General features: G+C 35.2%; 2 protein-coding genes across 2 annotated transcripts; both read right to left on the bottom strand.

Moving 5' to 3' along the window:
- Positions 1-152: 152 nt before the first annotated feature.
- On the bottom strand, positions 153-4,126 carry BNAANNG17520D. Its single transcript, XM_013860740.3, has 7 exons — positions 3,484-4,126; positions 3,151-3,237; positions 2,853-3,062; positions 1,820-1,984; positions 1,600-1,653; positions 1,366-1,512; positions 153-684 (listed from the first exon to the last, which is right to left on the bottom strand). Exons 1-7 carry the CDS (start codon positions 3,853-3,855, stop codon positions 307-309), a joined length of 1,413 nt encoding a protein of 470 aa, XP_013716194.2. The 5' UTR covers positions 3,856-4,126; the 3' UTR covers positions 153-306.
- A 3,286-nt stretch (positions 4,127-7,412) lies between these two features.
- LOC106420118 (alpha-glucan water dikinase 1, chloroplastic) lies at positions 7,413-16,330 on the bottom strand. The gene is made up of 33 exons (XM_013860956.3): positions 16,068-16,330; positions 15,453-15,732; positions 15,167-15,208; positions 14,984-15,084; positions 14,814-14,892; positions 14,624-14,715; positions 14,379-14,532; positions 13,623-14,021; positions 13,410-13,517; positions 13,208-13,303; positions 12,976-13,116; positions 12,799-12,887; positions 12,345-12,479; positions 12,049-12,211; positions 11,878-11,967; positions 11,606-11,791; positions 11,410-11,472; positions 11,268-11,330; positions 11,122-11,181; positions 10,865-11,017; positions 10,675-10,758; positions 10,325-10,501; positions 10,107-10,213; positions 9,807-10,020; positions 9,618-9,721; positions 9,418-9,550; positions 9,165-9,290; positions 8,743-8,853; positions 8,533-8,631; positions 8,281-8,454; positions 8,086-8,178; positions 7,879-7,994; positions 7,413-7,803 (listed from the first exon to the last, which is right to left on the bottom strand). The coding sequence occupies exons 2-33, from the start codon at positions 15,687-15,689 to the stop codon at positions 7,599-7,601; spliced, it is 4,194 nt and encodes a 1,397-aa protein (XP_013716410.2). The 5' UTR covers positions 15,690-15,732; positions 16,068-16,330; the 3' UTR covers positions 7,413-7,598.
- Positions 16,331-17,462: the final 1,132 nt, after the last annotated feature.

Below are 17,462 nucleotides of genomic sequence, written 5' to 3'. Positions count from 1 at the left end.
AATTTTTGTTTAGTCCACGAGATCTATGCTCTTAGAGGTTTTTATTTAATCGTGGTTGTTAGTCCTGTAATTTTTGTGTTTATGTTTCTATTGGTGCAAAAAAAAAAGAATCTTATTTTTAGTATGCAAGTGTGACTTTAAAAGCTCCACTATGCCTTGGAACACAACAATGAACCATAATCACAATTATAGATGATGAAAACAACATTTACTTATAACCATATAGATATCACCTAAAACACCATGAATTTTCTCTCTTTTTCTCAATAAATAAAAATCCCTAAATTTCTAATTACATTTATATTCTTAAGGACATTTAGGATTTTTGCCAGGTCCGCCATAATAAAAATAATTACCCCAAGCCTTATTAGATCCACCTTGAATATCATAACAATTTGGATGGTCTGCGAGTACTCGAAGGTTTGGAGAAGGGACCAAATTGTTATCCCAATCAACTACTTGGATGTTTCTGAAATAAGAAGCTTTTGTGAACCCGTCCTCAGCAAAATGTCCACTCCCCATCTGTGTAGAAGTGTGGGCCCCAAATGGGCTTGAATTTACAACTTCACCACCGTATTGGACCATGCTCGCATGCTCCCTCAGGTGTGTAAACAAGAAAGATGGCCAATACCCAACTAGAATACCCGACCCGAACTCCAGCCACCAGTTTCCATGCTTCGGATCCTGAACATTAATTTTAGTTTTAACAATTAAACACGTATAAATCCTCTGTTTTCAAAATTCACTTAATCTATTTTGCATGAAAACCTGAAAAGACATATCTAAATGCTTAAATCAGGATGCATTAGCTATTGCTGAATAATAGTATTTAATTATTAACTCTGAATATTAAATAATATTTATAGTCAATTTTTTATCAAATATTATCACTTTACATGAATAATGCACCCCACATTGAAGAATAAAATGTTTAATCTGCGTGTAGTCCTCTAAAAAACTAATATGAAAAATGTATACCTTTAATTATGATCCATGTGAGGCTAGGAAAAAAAAATAGTACTATAGTTTTTGTAACTCATGAGCCACGCTCATAGCATTGCTTTGAGAGTTGGTATGTTGAACTATTTGGGGACAAATGTATCAAAGAACTGAAAAGGAATAACTTGGAAGAAAAGTAAAGAGTGTCTGTAATAAGTGGTATGATACTCAAGTATACTTCCCTTTTTCTAAAGAAAATAATAAAAAGAGAAAGGAAAGAGCATCTTCTTATTAAAGGCAAGCAATAGATTGATTTTTTCTGCACCCTAAATTTTCAAAGGTTGAATGAATATTGTAGTAAAAGCAGTAGTGTGGTTATAAGAGAATATATTTATATGTAAACTATATTATATATTCGAATTGTACCTTCCAAATTAGGAGAGTAATATCGAACTGTCCACCCTTGAATGAAGATGAGGGAGAGATTGCAGCTCCAATGGCAATTTGATTATTGGTTTGGACAAAACCGGAACACAATAGATTGTAGCAGCCTGTTGCTTGATATGCATCGTTCTATCTCCAAAAACATAAGAGCATATTAGTTATAGACTTAAACTTATACAATACAAAGGCACACTTGCTTGGCGTTGTATTACTTACAGTCCAGTAAGTAAAGAATCTTGGGTAATTATCACCATAGAGCTCCGGACTCACCTAATGGCAGATAAATTTTGCATAATTAGTAATTTATACCACCTAATGCATAACTTTTGTATAAAAAGTATATAACAATTGGTAAATTTTAAATTTTAACCTATTGGTCTACTATATTAGTGAAAGTTTAAGCAGCAAGAAAACATATAAAAACAAGAAAAATCACCTGCCAGCCAGCTTCAATGGTGTTGAGATCATTACCGAAAGAACCAGAGATAATCCAAATCTGAGATAAGCTAAACTCGTATTGGTTCTGGACCTGTGGAGCCCATACATTTATGCTTGCTTTTGCTCCAAAGTATTTCTCTCCACTCACGTATCCTACCGCGTGCTATAACCAAACCAAGTAGTTAATTACCACTAATCAACAATTATTACATGGTGTTGCTAATTTTTTTTCAATGCTAATACTTTTTTTTTTGTAAAAGGGCTTTCATAATGCTAATACTTGTTCTGCGTATTAAGTAGATAAGAGTATTATTTTTCCTGGTTATGCAGCTTATGTCATGAAAATAAAATGGATATAGTAGAAACGTGGCAGAGCTTTAATTTCGTGAGAGTTTGTGTTTTCCAAATCTAGAAACTAAGGATTTATTTTATACTAAGGGACGCTATATTTAATGATATTATTTTGAAAAGGTATTTTACTGACAGAATGTAGAAGAAGATAAATCATTAATCAAAAGGAGGTTTATTTGGTAGTGTAACACTTTTTGTTTGAACACCTTGGTAGTGTAACACAATACTCTCTTTTTTGGTTGTTTTCTACCGACAAGCTTGTCTATCTTTTCCTTTTCTATAATTCTCAAAGATGAATTTTTGAAGAATAAACAAAAGAATGAAATTGAAAACACTTGCAAATTTCTTTGACCACTTCGTCTTCTCATCTAAAGATAGTAAACATTTAAATTCCATCGATTTCAAAATCTTATAATTTGGAAATGTTAGATTTTGAATTTTGAATTTATTTTATCTTTAGACTTTGCTAATAATTATAGCTGATGGACCAAAGATCTATCGAAGTTTAACTTATTAGAGAAAAAAATATAAAGATATATATGCTTATGCTTGTGTCATTTGTATTTTCAAACTAAATCCACAGTGACTAAAGAAAGTTCTTTAATTTTCTTTTTGTTAGTGATGTAATGTTTAAAAAAGACCAAAAACCAAAGAGAAAAAAAAAGAGGAGAAAATCTTACTTCATGGCCATTGCTGCTGGTGTCTCTTCTGAAATGTCTGAGTTTCTTGCCAAAGGCAGAAACAGAGTTTGCTCTGAGAATGTCTTCTTGTTTTGTTCTTCTGATAGGGACTGTTCCTTCAGGACATGTTTCTCCTTCCATTCTCCATAACTGGAAGCTCTTTGGTCTCAATCCTCTGCTATTATGCCCACTTGGCCTCTCAGGGGGATCCTTCAATAATTGATCTCACATATTAATTAGTTTATCATTGACGGCTCTAGTAACAGTATCATTAAGATTAAGCATAAGTAATTTGTACCAGTGGCTTCTGGCCTCTTAATCTGGGATGATCAAATGCTGGTTGCTGATGTGATAAAACACAGTCTATGATGTCACCATCAGAGCTCTGCAACAATAAGGGGACCATGAATCAGGAAGAAGAAGAATAAGATTGTCAAGAAAAACAGGAACAGAGAAGCAGAAACAGAGTGGGTTCTTGAAACAGAGTAAAGAGTATTTTTAACTTCTAAAGCAGAGAAAAAAAACAGAGTAAAGAGAGTGTTTTTAACTTCTAAAGCAGAGCAATAAAACAGAGTAAAGAGAGTGTTTTTAACTTCTAAAGAAGAGCAAAAAAGAAGATTATCTCACTTACATGAATTGTCTTGACGGAGGGTTTATTGATCTTGCTGAGATGTTGATTAATGGCTTTGAGCTTGTTAAGCTCCTCGAGTGGCCGGAGAGTTTGGTTTCTCGGCGAGAGATACTCTGTTTCCGTCGTCAAGACAGAGGAAGAAGATGAAGACAAGATAAAAAGAGAGAGGAAGAGAAAGTTGGAGAAGGAAGGACGAAAGAAAATGATCATTTCTAAGAAGAAGCTTCCGTTTATTCTTCTTCTTCCTCGTCTTCTTTCTCTTGTTTCTTCTGAGAACAACTCTGTTTCTGTTTGTCTCATTGTATTGCATCGGTCGAAACGACGGCATTTAATGCCGTTTCTGGGTTTCCTCAACACGAACTCTCCTCCCATCAAAAACCCCAAAACGTTTTCTTGATATAAAAGAATTGAGAGAGTGCACGAAAGAAGACAAAAACAAATGAATTTTATAATCTTCTCAAGCTCTCACCATTTCCAAAGCTATTTGAAGATAAATTTCTTCATTTCAAACTCAAATAAAGGATCAAGAACACTCTCGTTGTCTTCTTGGGGGGGTCTTATGTCAATAAAGAAAGAGTTAGAGCGAGAAAGTGAGGAGAGAGAGAGAGAGTATTAAAAGGGGTTTATGGAATTGTGGTGTCTCAAAGTAATAGTCTAAATGTTTATATGTGTTGGAGATATAAATACTTTGGGTAGTGATGAAATCATTCATGCCTTTGTTTTCTTTATTCTCCAAAAAATATTAAGGAACCAATAAAAATGACAAAATCATAAAAGCCCACTGACGTAAAGTGACGAGATAAAGTGACTAAAACAAAATCTAACTACGATGCTTTTTTTTCTTTTTCTCATGGCTGAATAAAATGAGTATGCACACTTCCTCCTTAAAATCAACTAGAATCAGCTTGCTACAAATACTGTTTAGCCGACACTGAGGATACAATTTTTTTTGTCTGAATGTCTCATGCGTTGATTAATGAGAGAGAGCTTTCGAATAATAATGTTTTTTCAGTACAATTCAATTTATTTTATATATGTGATTCACTCTATCTTAAAAGCTTTTTCTTTTCTACCCTTAAGATATGTTAAGATGTCAATTTCATGACAGGTAAAATAATAAGTGTAAAGATGGACCATACTCTAATATTAGACCTTGAACCTTATAAGTTTCGATCTTAGGATGGTGCTCTTTTGTATGTGTCTCCATTGTATTCTTAAAAATATAATTAAAAGAAAATACATTATCACTCTACAAAAATATACAATATAATATGTTATTATGTTAATAGTCTCAACACTGAAAATGAAAATATACAGCTAAGTAAAATCAAATAAATATATTAGTTTCAAAAAAAAAATCAAATAAATATAATATAAGTTGGTCAAAAGAGAAAACTGTTGGGGAGACTGGAGAGGAAGTGTTCCCAAGCAGCAATACAAAGCCTGAAACGTTGTATGTTTTATGTAGCCAAAAATAAAGGGAAGTCTTGCGTTTGCTATGTTCCTTATGATAATGACAGTCAAAATTATGTATTCTTCTTCTTGTTTTACTTTCTGTTAGTTAGTGTTCTCTTTTTATTCTAAGAAAACATTTTTCTTAACTTTATAGAGACAAATAGAGGAAGTTACAATTATAAATATTATTTTATTGTTGCTTCTTGAAGTTATCTTTTTCAATTTTCTCTTTTCCCTATATGTTCCTTCTGTCAGCTACCATCTCCTCATACTATTAGTATATATTTCGAGGACAATAAACTTAATTTTTTTTGGTGTGACAATAAACTTAATTTATAAGTTATTAACCATTTTACTAAAATGATGCTATGGATAATATGAAATTAAGTGACCTAGTTAGTAGTTAGTTGCAAATCATTAATTTATATGTGGAAGAACTCACATATAATTTATTTTTATAATAAGTTGCAAATCATTAAAAAGACGTCTTTCAATAAAAAAAGTTATTTGACGTCTTGTTATTGAAAATGACTATTTAGTCAATATGTCATATTTAGAATATAAGACGTGAGCTTAATTAAGTTAAAAAATTCTCAACCAAAGTTTAAAAAGCTATAAATATAATCTTCTAATGAAAGCTACATTTGAGTATTTTTATTTTCCAACAAAATACATCATAAGAAAGTTAATCTGTACTACTTATTAAATAAATATGGGAATTTTTAATGGTTTTTAGTCTAAACTCTTTCCAAACTATTATTTCTGCTAGCATTAATGAATCGATTTCTTAGTTAAACGACATAACAAAAAGCATTTAGAAATTGGAATACTCGATTTCTAGTTTGACAAAAGAATTTGTTGGTTAGCGTAATTAATGGCGTTGTTGTAGCAATTTAAGCAAGGATACGTTGCTCAGTACATTTGAAGTCACGTAACCTAGTTTATTGTAATTAGTAACCGTTGTAGAAACAAAGTTAAACAGCATCAACATATTCTATACAATAAAACAGTTATTAGTTGGCACGCGCGGCTGGGTATTAGCAATGCATGCTCGAGTGCGTATGTTGGGGACCCATCCATGCATGCCACCCTTAATATATTCCCAATTTCTCACCAATTATCATTACTTATTTCTCAGTTTGTAACTAATTTATTGTTATATATAATAAAATAATAAGAATACGTACGTACGGTGGTATACTAATATAGTAATATGTAGTATAATATTATACGTACATAGTTATGTGCTTCATATTTCTGTAGTACTTTTTGTCCATTTGATAATTAATCTTAATTGATGTCTAGCATTGATGAAAATAATTACTACCCGCAATTAATGGGTGTAGTACATAAATTTACTCAACGAACAATACACATGCAAGATATTCTCGAAGGGAAGAAATTAGAAGACATGCATGATGTTCAAATCATGGACATGATAATAAGATTCGATATAGCATGGCAACCATAACTTTGATACTTGTTTCGCATAAACCTTAAGAACTGTTATACGGAATCTACTACACGCTATATAACTTGATGAGATTTATACTCCTAAACTATATTATTAGATATAAAATCTGTTAAATGTACCAAGTTATAGATTGAAGATTCTTCCACAGTTCCACTATTAGAGTGGGTTCTTAAAAGATGAAGAAAAAAAGCTTAAACTTGTTAATTAAGCATTGAATACGATAATTTATACTAATCCTTCATTTTGTTTTGCGTAAAATTCAAAACCAACTCATTAGTTAGCCTAGCTAGATCATTACCTCATACTAGTACTTATCGTGAATACCATAATTTTCATTGATTGAGATTTGACACCCTATCTTAACCAAGATTTTATTTGTTGAAAACATGAATTCTATATCTGTGTGTGTGTGTGATTCTTACACAAGCGGATGACGTTATTGCAATACTTGGGATCATTGGTCAAACCGGTGGTGTGATCTCTACATATTATTGTGGTTTCTATTTAAGTGCACACATTTTGATTTCTGTGCTTTAACTGTGGATATACATTTCTAATAAGTAATAACTGAACTACTGAGGATGAGATGGTGGTTGGGTTCAGAGAAACCCACTCGTGAGATTCCAATACAAAGACATTAAATTAGTAGAAACCAAAAATAAAAGTAGAAATAGAGAAGAAAACAGAAAAGTCAAAGAGGCCGGTGGTTATCATTTGGCAGCTAACTTAACTTAGAAACAGAAAGAATAGTGTAACTTCAGTTCCATCTTATTTCGTGGACGTTGCCAAATAATGTTATCTTAATGATAAAAATAAAGTTTTTGTTGTTGTTAGTTTGACCTTAGAGACTATAGTCTATAACTTGCTTAAGTTAAGTTAATTAGAATTGTAATGACACCTTTCAGTCACTAAACCATAAAAGTAAACTTCACGTAGTCTCTTGCTCAACCACTGAAACGGCAAGCAGTTTCAGTTACTCTGAAGAAACCACGAGAAAGCAAAAGCTGAATAATCTTTCAACTCCAATATATGTTACATTTTAATGGTAATGCGATATGATGTTATTTTGTACTACACATTTTGATCTATATGCTTATGCTTTATACTCTTTGCTTATAGAGCAAATAAGAAGTTCACTGGACAAAGAACGTGATCGTATACACTGTGAAGTGGTCGGAGTATTTGATCACACTTGTGGTCGTGTCTGGACGACATAGAGCTTCCCGTCTCTGATTACCCCTTCAATGTCTTGTGCAGTTCCATACAGCTTCTCAATGGCATCTCCTGCGCGTGCAATGTCTGAGAGGATCTTTTTCTGGAAGCTCTCGTCCGTGATCAGAGGATCAGTTGTGTAATCGAGCACAACTTTGTCTTCCTCATCCATTGGTACACTGCCAAACAAAAAGGAGAAAGTTTCATTGTTCCGCAAGAAAGTGACCAGAGGTTTTGAGTTTTGTTTATGTTACCTGTCGTAGAGACCTGCACCTGCATAACCTTCGAGATCCTCTCCGTTAGAATCAGACCTGAAGATGATTGAACGTCTTATGAACAGCCCAATCGGTTTGCTTGGGTAACCTAACACCTGAACAATAAATAGCCCAATCGGTTTTGATAACATCCTATTTAAAGGTTTTAAACATAAAAAACACACACTAGGGGTTAGCTTTTAGTACCAGTGGCGAATCGAGGTTGTTTTTCTTGGTTATGAAGCTCAGAGACCGGCCAGGATATGCTCCTACAAGAGTTTCACCTAGGCCTTTGACAACCTGAAACCAAAAATAGAAAGAACATGTCAGGTGCAGTTAAAAGATTCACCGGTTCATACGTTGTTAAGAGTTGGGATGGACGGAGAAGTAAAGATAATTTACCTCGGCGTAAATCTCTGATGAGTCTCCAGAAGAAGGGTTGGTTGTGTGAATGACGAACGCGTAGTCCGCATTGATGACTTCTTGTACCAAAACAGCCATGCAGAGATAGTCATGATCCAGTTTCACTTTCTTCGTGCTGAAATACGCTCTTTCGTTCCATTTTGAAGCCCAAACCTGCGGTTTTAATTAGCCGTTTAGTGAGATTTGACATATTCAAGTTAAGCGTCAATGTAAGTTGCACCAAGATTTGACCTTTTTAATGGCTGCCCAAGCTTGCTCCCATCTCTGTTCGCCTTCATCACCCGGCCATGGCATATCGGAGCTTTTCATGGTGCTTTTCAATTCTTCAACCTAGGCAGTAGGCACCAAAACCATTACAGAGGCACGCAAAGGAAGTGGCTAAATAATAGATGATTGCGTCACAAGGTTCAAACCAAACAAAAAAGAAGCAAAATGACATACCAGTTCTGGGGGTGCAACTAGTCCCAACACTGTCTTACGGATTTCTCCGAGAGCGTCTTGGTCTCCCTCATCAAGACTTTTCTTCAATACTTGCAATTTCTCACTCACCGCCTGCCACATCCAGAGGGAAAGAGAGAGAGTGAGTGGGAAGTGAGTTTGGGTGAAGGCAATCATGAATAAAACAGAGTCTTCAGATATATTGGTTTAGACAGCAACAACTCCATGATAGTGTCATTAGTCATGGACACTAAGGCACCTTGGTTTCAAATCCTAAGAAGCATTGGAGTTATCTCTACTTTAAATATCTCCAGATGAAGACCACCAGTAACGAACAAATAAACTATACAAGTGGCCAAAAATCAACTAATTGTCTTCATATTTTGTTAAACCCGAACACTAGTTAAGAGAGTATGTTATCGTACCTGATTCGCCTTTTCCGAGATAACCTTTTCAAAAACACCAAAAGGCAGCGCAACTGAAGTTGGGATACCAACCCAAGAAGGAACTTTCCCTTTCAGATATCCAATATTTCTTGATTTAGCACCAACCTAGAAAAAGATAATGGGGTGTTTGATTACCCACACCCGTGAAGTCAGTTATCCGACATGAGCAAATGCAAACACAAAGTGTAAGTATTATGTTGTATGATAAAAAGTTACGAAAAGAGACACTAACCAAGTCATTCGTGAACTCCTCAGACGATATAGCATATCTACCCACAAACTGCTTCTTGACTAAAGAAATGCTTGGAGGGGCATCTTCTAAGTTGTCCGAACTTATATTCGAAAGTTCACTATCGTTTACCTCGCTGAGTAAGACGAAACAATAAGTAAGAACACAGTTTTATCCCCAAACAAACAAACAAGTATAATCACCTATAGACCACATCTGCAGAGGTTGGTTTTAGGCTCAACAATTTTCCATCCATTGCTTGGAGATCAGATAAGATGCCAGAATCAAAACATGTCGCAAAGCAGATCTGCAAGTGAAAACCCAAACAAAGTTGAATGAACAGACCACAAGAATCAATAACCGTTTGGCATCATGGTGACAGTTTATATTACCTTTCCATTTCTTGCTCGAACAGAAACATGAGATAGTACATCCGGCATGTCAGGTGTCAGTACTGCAACAGCACCATCAGGAATTTCCTCCTCTCCTCTCACTCTGTTTGCAACGATAATCGTAGGTCTGTCGTAGGTTTTATTCTGTACAGTGAGCAATTCATCCACAACAATGACATATCCAACGACCTCTACTGGACTTATAACCTGCCAACTGATCAAGAGAAAGCGAAAAAACATTAGATGCAACTTGCTACAGAATCATATTAACCAGTTAAGATAATTGTTTGCCCATCTAACCTTCCCAAGTTGGCAGTCTGCCTAAGAACTGGGTCAAGTCGGTTAACCAGTGACGACAGTGCTGCAGCAGATCCAGCTCGAATGATCTCTTCAGTAAATATGCTAATCTGGTAAAAGTGGTTAAAAGGATTATTATAAGCATCTCATGTTTCAGGGAAATATAAAAAATAATGGATGGAAAAATGACGATGGTTTCAGATACAGGAAGAGTAGCTTACAGCCCACTGTTCGACTCCAAGACAAGATCCAAGATACTCAGCTGATGGTTGCAAAATTTCAAGGTACCTCTCAGCTTTGCTTTGAAGTGCCAGTCGGCTTCTGTCAAGAACAGATTTTGCATACAGAGCCCAGTGATCTTTTTTGCTCTTGAACATGCTGAGAGCAAATTGCCATCCCTGCAAACCAGTATAACATAATCATGCATCTTGTCTAAATTATGTATAAAACATGGCTATACTAGTGAAGAAGGTAAACTAGACTAGTTAATGAAGCCAAAAATGCTAGATCTTGGTGAAACCAGTCTATGGATAATGTTCTATAGCATTTGGCAGAGTCACTGAATGTTCACCTTCAAGCAGTAGATAAGATCTTCATTGTCATCTGACGAAAGGGCAAGATTTTCAAGAACGAGGCTGATGAAGTACATAATTTTCTGCAATATAAAGGCACTACATAAGAAAAGGAGAATATCTAAACTGACACTATTGACACATGATGTTCAAGAAGCCTTTATCATGAGTAGTAATGAATCCATTAACCTCAGGTCCAGCATCATTCAGTTGCTCATATCCTCTTTCAATAGCTGTTCTGACAGTAGAATCGAGAGCCAGGTCCAAGAATAATAGATCCTTGAGGCGGTCATGAGACTTCAGCAGAAGTGGCCTTAGCTCTTGACGAGCTTCGAGCAAACCCTACATCAATATTCCTTCTCATGGTAAGTATACGATGTGTTCCAAAGAGGTGTCAAATCAATAGTGAAAATAATATCGACCTAGTAGATAGAAAAGTATAGCACCTCAAGAAGTGGCTCAACATTCTTTTCTTCAACATGTTCTAGGACGAAACGAAGCAAGTCCTGTTGAGGGAAGTGCCAACACAATGTAAGTTGTACTGATTTGACCGGTGTATTAAATTCTTGAAATAAGATGGGAGGAAAGGTACTGGATATCCAGAAGGCAATCCTGATATAGGATTTATCTGCACCCCGACCATGAAACCTCTGGCCTGAAAGACAACAAAAACGATCAGTTACCTTTTCCAAGAAGAACCATTGACTTTTAACTTTTTAGTATAATGGCATTACATCATCTTGGTAGCCCATGCAATTTTGTATAGCCGACTCTAGGTCCGCCCCGGAATGAACAGCCTAAACAAAGTAAAGAAGTTACATGATATCCCTTAGTAAAAACAAGAAAAGGAGGTAATCAGACCGAGTTTGCAGAAGAAAGGTGAAGCTAGATTCGTAAAAAAAGCGGCAAACGGAAAGTTGGGGAATCAACCTTTAAAGTCCTCATGTAGTGTCCAAGATCACGGAGGAGACCATCTTTTTGTTCACTACTAAAACCTGGTTCAGAACGTATGGCACGATCATAACTTAAGAGTCGCTCTTTGGTTATGCCATTGTCATTCAAAGTCTTCCAGTAAACACTCATGTCAAAGTCACTTTTGATATAATCCATCAAAGCCTACGGAAAGAAAAGTGTCGAGAGAAAGATTTAAGACTGGAAACAGAATCATGAACCATTATATTATTAGGTGAAAGTTCAAATACCTGACAAATGATAACATCATCTGGACTAGTGTTGTTATGCAACTTCTGATGCCATTGCTCCATCATTCCACCCTTGCAGTTATTTTTGCTCTGCAAACAAGAAATTCACTCAATCGTATAACCAACAAAATTATCTAATCATGTTTCAAATCATTAGAGAAGTTTCCCAACCTGGATGACTAGAATTTCGTCTCGGATTCGTTGCCCAACATCTCCTTCACCGCCTCGACCAACAGTAGACATTATCATCCGCAAGAGTTCTCTGTACTCTGGATAACTTGCATAAACGTCCTGTAGACCGCCAGTTAGCCTATCCTGCGCTTGGCTTATCTCCCTGCAGTAAAGTAGTGAGTTGTGTAATTTACTGAACGACGCATCATTTGCATATGTACAAATTAAAAGGCTCCCATAAGATATGATAATTTTCCCCCTGTGGCAGAATAAGAATCACATTATTTGAACTGTACCTTGGCTTAACATTATAGCTTTTGTTCCACACAAGCTGTCTTGTAGCCATAAACCTCATCCAAACTAGTATCCCTGCAAAGCCCAGCTGACCAGCATTTTTTGCCTCGTCCACAAGATCTGCTGCAATGTTGAATCTACAAATACAAAAATTAATATTTACCCCGTCATTAAAGTCAGTGCTTTCCGGAAGTTGCAAATCACTTCATGCACAAAAGAACTTATGAATGACGGTATAAATTTAGTAATTGTGGAACTTGGACCAGTCACTGTATTAGCGATCATTGTATATGGACCATCGACTGTGAGTTGTATGACCCAAGAAAACTAACGAAACAGCTAAAGTTGGGTCACCGGCTTGGAAGGGGCTTGAAGCAGAAAAATATTTAACAAAAGGAATGCCAGTTAAGCTTCTTCAAGTCTAAAACACGAAAATAAGAAATAGAAAAAACTGACCGATGCATGAAAGACTTCTGGGCCTCGCTTTCCAGATCTGCGATTCTATCCAGTAAATTCTTGGCTGTACCTTTTCCATCACCATGATCCTGTCAAATGAACAATCAAAATTTAAGTATCTAGGAGAGAGTAGACCCAATTGAAAGAGTTTTAAGAAGACCAAGAAGGAAGAGACACCTTCTGAACATGTTTTTCTTCTTTAGCAAAGTCCACATAAAAGTCACTGTCATTATTTTTAATCCACCTTTCACCAACATTGAGTACAAATGGCATGCCTTTGTAACTCTCGCCTTCTATTTCCAGCTCAAAAGTTTGTACCTACAGTTTTGGTCAACATGAGGTTTTTATATACAATCTCTAGATCCAAATGCTATTAGGCTTATAGTACAATAGATTCCACTAGTCATACCGGACTAGGAAGATCTGTTGAGGCAATAGTCAGTTGTGTATCAACAGCGCCACGTACTGGCAAAGATTTAGGTGGCAGTATATCTGAAGGTGGGTCCTGCAGTGTCAATGACTCATAAACTCAGACCAAAAGAGGTCAAAACAAAAATGCAATCAATGTGAAAAGTATGCTCTTGTTTGAGAAATTTAAACATAAAACTTACCAACCACTCTCCACCATTTTGAGACAAAGCCCAGTGAAGGGTTATTGGCTCTTTGAAATCAGTTGCCAGATGAATTTTCGTCTTTCCGGAAAGTTTAGTGACAAGAACCTAAATAGAGGGAACAGTGACTTGTCATTAGAATATACTTGTCGGATGTTTATCTCAACCAAATAGAAATAGAAAAGAGAGCAAAAATAGATACTATCAACTGACCAAAATCCAGCTGCCTTCAAGCTTGAATGTTTTCTTGCTAAAGATTGGAGTGGTTTCTTGTTCCTCCTTTGCTATGGCGTATAACTCGAGAGTTGTTAAGGCCCGTGGTTCAGTTGAGGATATGGATTTTGGGTCAACAAAATCAGCAACGTGCTTGCATATAAGCGTATTCAGGTCCCTTCCTTTGCGCTGGATCTTCTCAGTGCTAAAATATTGTTTTTGCTTCGGTTGCTTGGAAACTTTTTTCTGCGACTCCTGTTCACTGGATGAAGTCCCCTTAGATTTTGGAGTGTCACTGGTGTTGTTATCTTTCTTCAACAGCTTTGCTCGGAGATCTTCCACTGAAGCACCTCTCATCATTTCCTCCCGTAGCTCCGTACGAGCAGCTTCATACTCCTCCTATTGACCAGAGACTAGTTACTCAGCTTAACTATAAAACAATGGATATACACCCAATGTAGAGTACTTGATAGAAATGCAACTAGATTTATACAGGTTTACCAGATAAAGCAACAACATATATTTTATGACATTATTCAAGCTTATTCAAGTGTTATTTTCGTAATATAATCCATACAAAGTATTTTTTTTCCCACTATGATCCAAGAACCACCAGTGAAAACCAACTTTAACCCATCATGGCATCATTCATTTTGAGTTAATCCACAACAACATAAAAGGTGAAGAATTTAAAATGATATCCAAGAAAATATCCTTAGAGATATGCTTGTATAGACTATAGGTACAACGTCTTACCTTCTCTTTCTCAGGGCTGTAGTTTTGTTTACCATTACGCTCCCATCTAAGATATGCTTGGATCTGTACAAGATCCTCAGGAACAGAAACATTGTGATCCACGTGTCTTTCCGTGGGTAAGTTTATACGAAAATTTTGACCATTGCTTTTGTACCTGCATATGTTAAGATTATGAGAAACGACACTAAAATTTAGGTAGCTATCTGTTAATTTTAAATAGTAAGAAGAAGAGAAAACAAGCTCACCATTTGTTCCGACTTTCGTCAATTATAAGAAACTCGATAGCGTGTATGGCGTTATCATCTATCTCTAGTTTAAGGTAAGAGTTGCCACCTGACTGTGAGTGAGAACCCAAAGCACCATTTGAAAATCGTAAGTCACACTGGAAAACATACCATCACAAGTAGTATGTCGAGGAATGAATTTAAAACTCACTTTCACAAATGGAGTTCTAAGCGCCCTGTTCTTGTAGTTTATAGTTCTATCCGGACAGCGAGAAGGTAGAACCCAATTCCTGACACGGAAAATAAGAAAGAAAGTTAACAAAACAATGTGTCATAGTAAGCTTAAAGAAACATATTAACATAATTTGAGAAAGAACATACTCATTGTTGTCACGTATTGCACCCCAGTGTAGAAGCAATGAGTCACTTGTATGAGCTATCTGGATATTCACTTCTCTTACAGTTGCAGAAGTGACTTCAACCTATTGAATTACATGCACCGCAGAAATATTATGGATTTGAAACCAACAAAATAATATCCATTGTGTGTAAGGATAGACTTACCAGTAAGTCAATGTTTCCGTCAAGATTAAATTTCTCCACCGTCTGTAAGAAAGATGAAACTTTTCAGAACACATCAATAAAATAATCATCTTATGCATTCGTTTGTGAGAGCAATGTACAAGCACTACAAGTGCAGTTACTAGCTTTAGTTTACAAGAGACAAAATCAAGTCACAAACAAGCAGATAAAGTTTTTTTTTTACACACAGAAGTGCATACCACAGATTGAGTAGATGCAACCAAATATCACATTTCTAACAATGCCAATACTTTCAAAATAGATGTACCTGAGAAGCAGGGTCCATTGCAAGCACAGCTCGTGTAACAAACGAAACAGGTCTTCCTGTCTCAGTGATCAGCCTCCGTCCTGTCTTTTGAAGACCTTTCCCGTATAACTGAGTACCCAGACTTGACTTGCCAATCTTCCTCAAAAGGCAAGACGAGCTGATCTTGTTACGATGTTCAAAACTCACAGGACGAGTGAAACCCCGGTTAAGTAAGTGATGAACCACGGAGTTACTCATGCTTTCTTTCTTTTAGTCACAATTGAATCAAAGCTTGGCGGATCTGATAAGTAAAGTATTTGGTTAAATAAAACAAAAAAGGATCAAGCTTTGCACAGATGGATGAAATAAACAAACAAATTATACTAAGAAAAGAATAACACTTTTCCTTCTTTTAAATATTTTTTTCTTTCTTTTTTCAACTTTTTAGACAGTAGCAGTTACTTCATCAGCTAATGGGAACAAGTTCGATATACATATAAGAGAAGAATTATACACAAAAGAGAGCGTATTTTCAGTTTTATATTCTAAAAACAGAAACCATGAAATCGAAACGGGAGCACCTATAAAACTAGCAGAATCCAAACGATATTGAATGTAAATTCAAAAACAATTCACCTGTTGAGCAAACACGAAGCGAAGAAATCTGAAAAACTCAGGAGTTGGATGATCCTTGAGGTGAGTGAGTGAGGTTTCTCTCGCTCGTCGCCCTTCTTCACTCGCTCCACACACTCTCACGTGTAATCGAAGTAAGACGAGGGGGTCACTTTATCCGTGCGATTACGCCACGTGTCTCTTCGTGATTCGAGCCTGTGGGAGGAACGGTAGAGAGTGAGAGAGAGCTCAAGTCTCGTGTGTGAATCTTCTTGGGCCCCGTTGATGGTCGGTATCTATGGGCCCTACTTTGTGATATTTTCATATTTTTTAGGGTTTTTAGTAATTAAACCCCTCAACTAAAGATGAATCGTAAAAAAAACCCTCAACTAAAAATCCTGTGAAATAAACCCTCAACTTTAGTTCCGTTAACATATGTTACCCTCCGTTTAAAAAACCGTGACGGATGGTGACATATGTTAACGGTTTATAAGTTGAGGGTTTATTTCACTGGATTTTTAGTTGAGGGTTTTTTTCACGATTCATCTTTAGTTGAGGGGTTTTATCACTAAAAGTCATTAAATATTATTAAATTATTTATTATCATTTATACATTGTTTTAAGATTTATAAGCCTTTAAAACTAATTTATAAATTTTAATACATTAATATATTTGTATATTAATTTATACATCTTAAATTAATAATTTTTAACACTACTTACAACTTATTATAACTTTGAAATATTAAATTATTTGATATTTGGAAATAGTGATATAAAAAAATTTGTGTGTTTATATCGTCATTGTCAAATATGAAATAATTGAAAGTTTCTAAGTTATATTAAGTCTTAAGTAGTGTCGAGATAATTCATCCATGAAGTCAATCTTTCTATTTAGAGTATGACGCACTTTTTCTTTTTTTCATGATTTCTGTCATCCGGTTCATACTTCTCCCCCCTCCAAAATAATGCATGATTATTTTTATTATCATTGATTTCTGAATAACTACATTATATTTTTATTTTCTTGATCAATAATATATTTGAAACATAAAGTAATACAATAAATCAAGAACAATATAGGAAAATAGGAAAGTATGAGTCTGATGACGAAAATTATGAAAATAAGAAAAAGTACGTCATACTCCAAATAGAAAGATTGACTTCATGGATGAATTATCCTCAACACTACTTAAGATTTAATATAACTTAGAAACTTTCAATTATTTGATATTTGAAAATGACGATATAAACCCACAATTTTTTTTATATCACTATTGCCAAATATCAAATAATTTAATATTTTGAAGTTATAATAAGTTGTAAATCGTGTTGAAAATTATTAATTTAAAATGTATAAATTAATTTTATAATAGATTAATGTATTAATAATATACATTAGTTTTAAAGGCTTACAAA

The sequence above is a fragment of the Brassica napus genome, chromosome A9 (assembly GCF_020379485.1).
Source record: "Brassica napus cultivar Da-Ae chromosome A9, Da-Ae, whole genome shotgun sequence".
In the NCBI taxonomy this organism is placed as follows: Eukaryota; Viridiplantae; Streptophyta; class Magnoliopsida; order Brassicales; family Brassicaceae; genus Brassica; species Brassica napus.
Note: the sequence above shows the minus strand (reverse complement) of the source record. Positions and strands in the feature narration are given on the sequence as shown.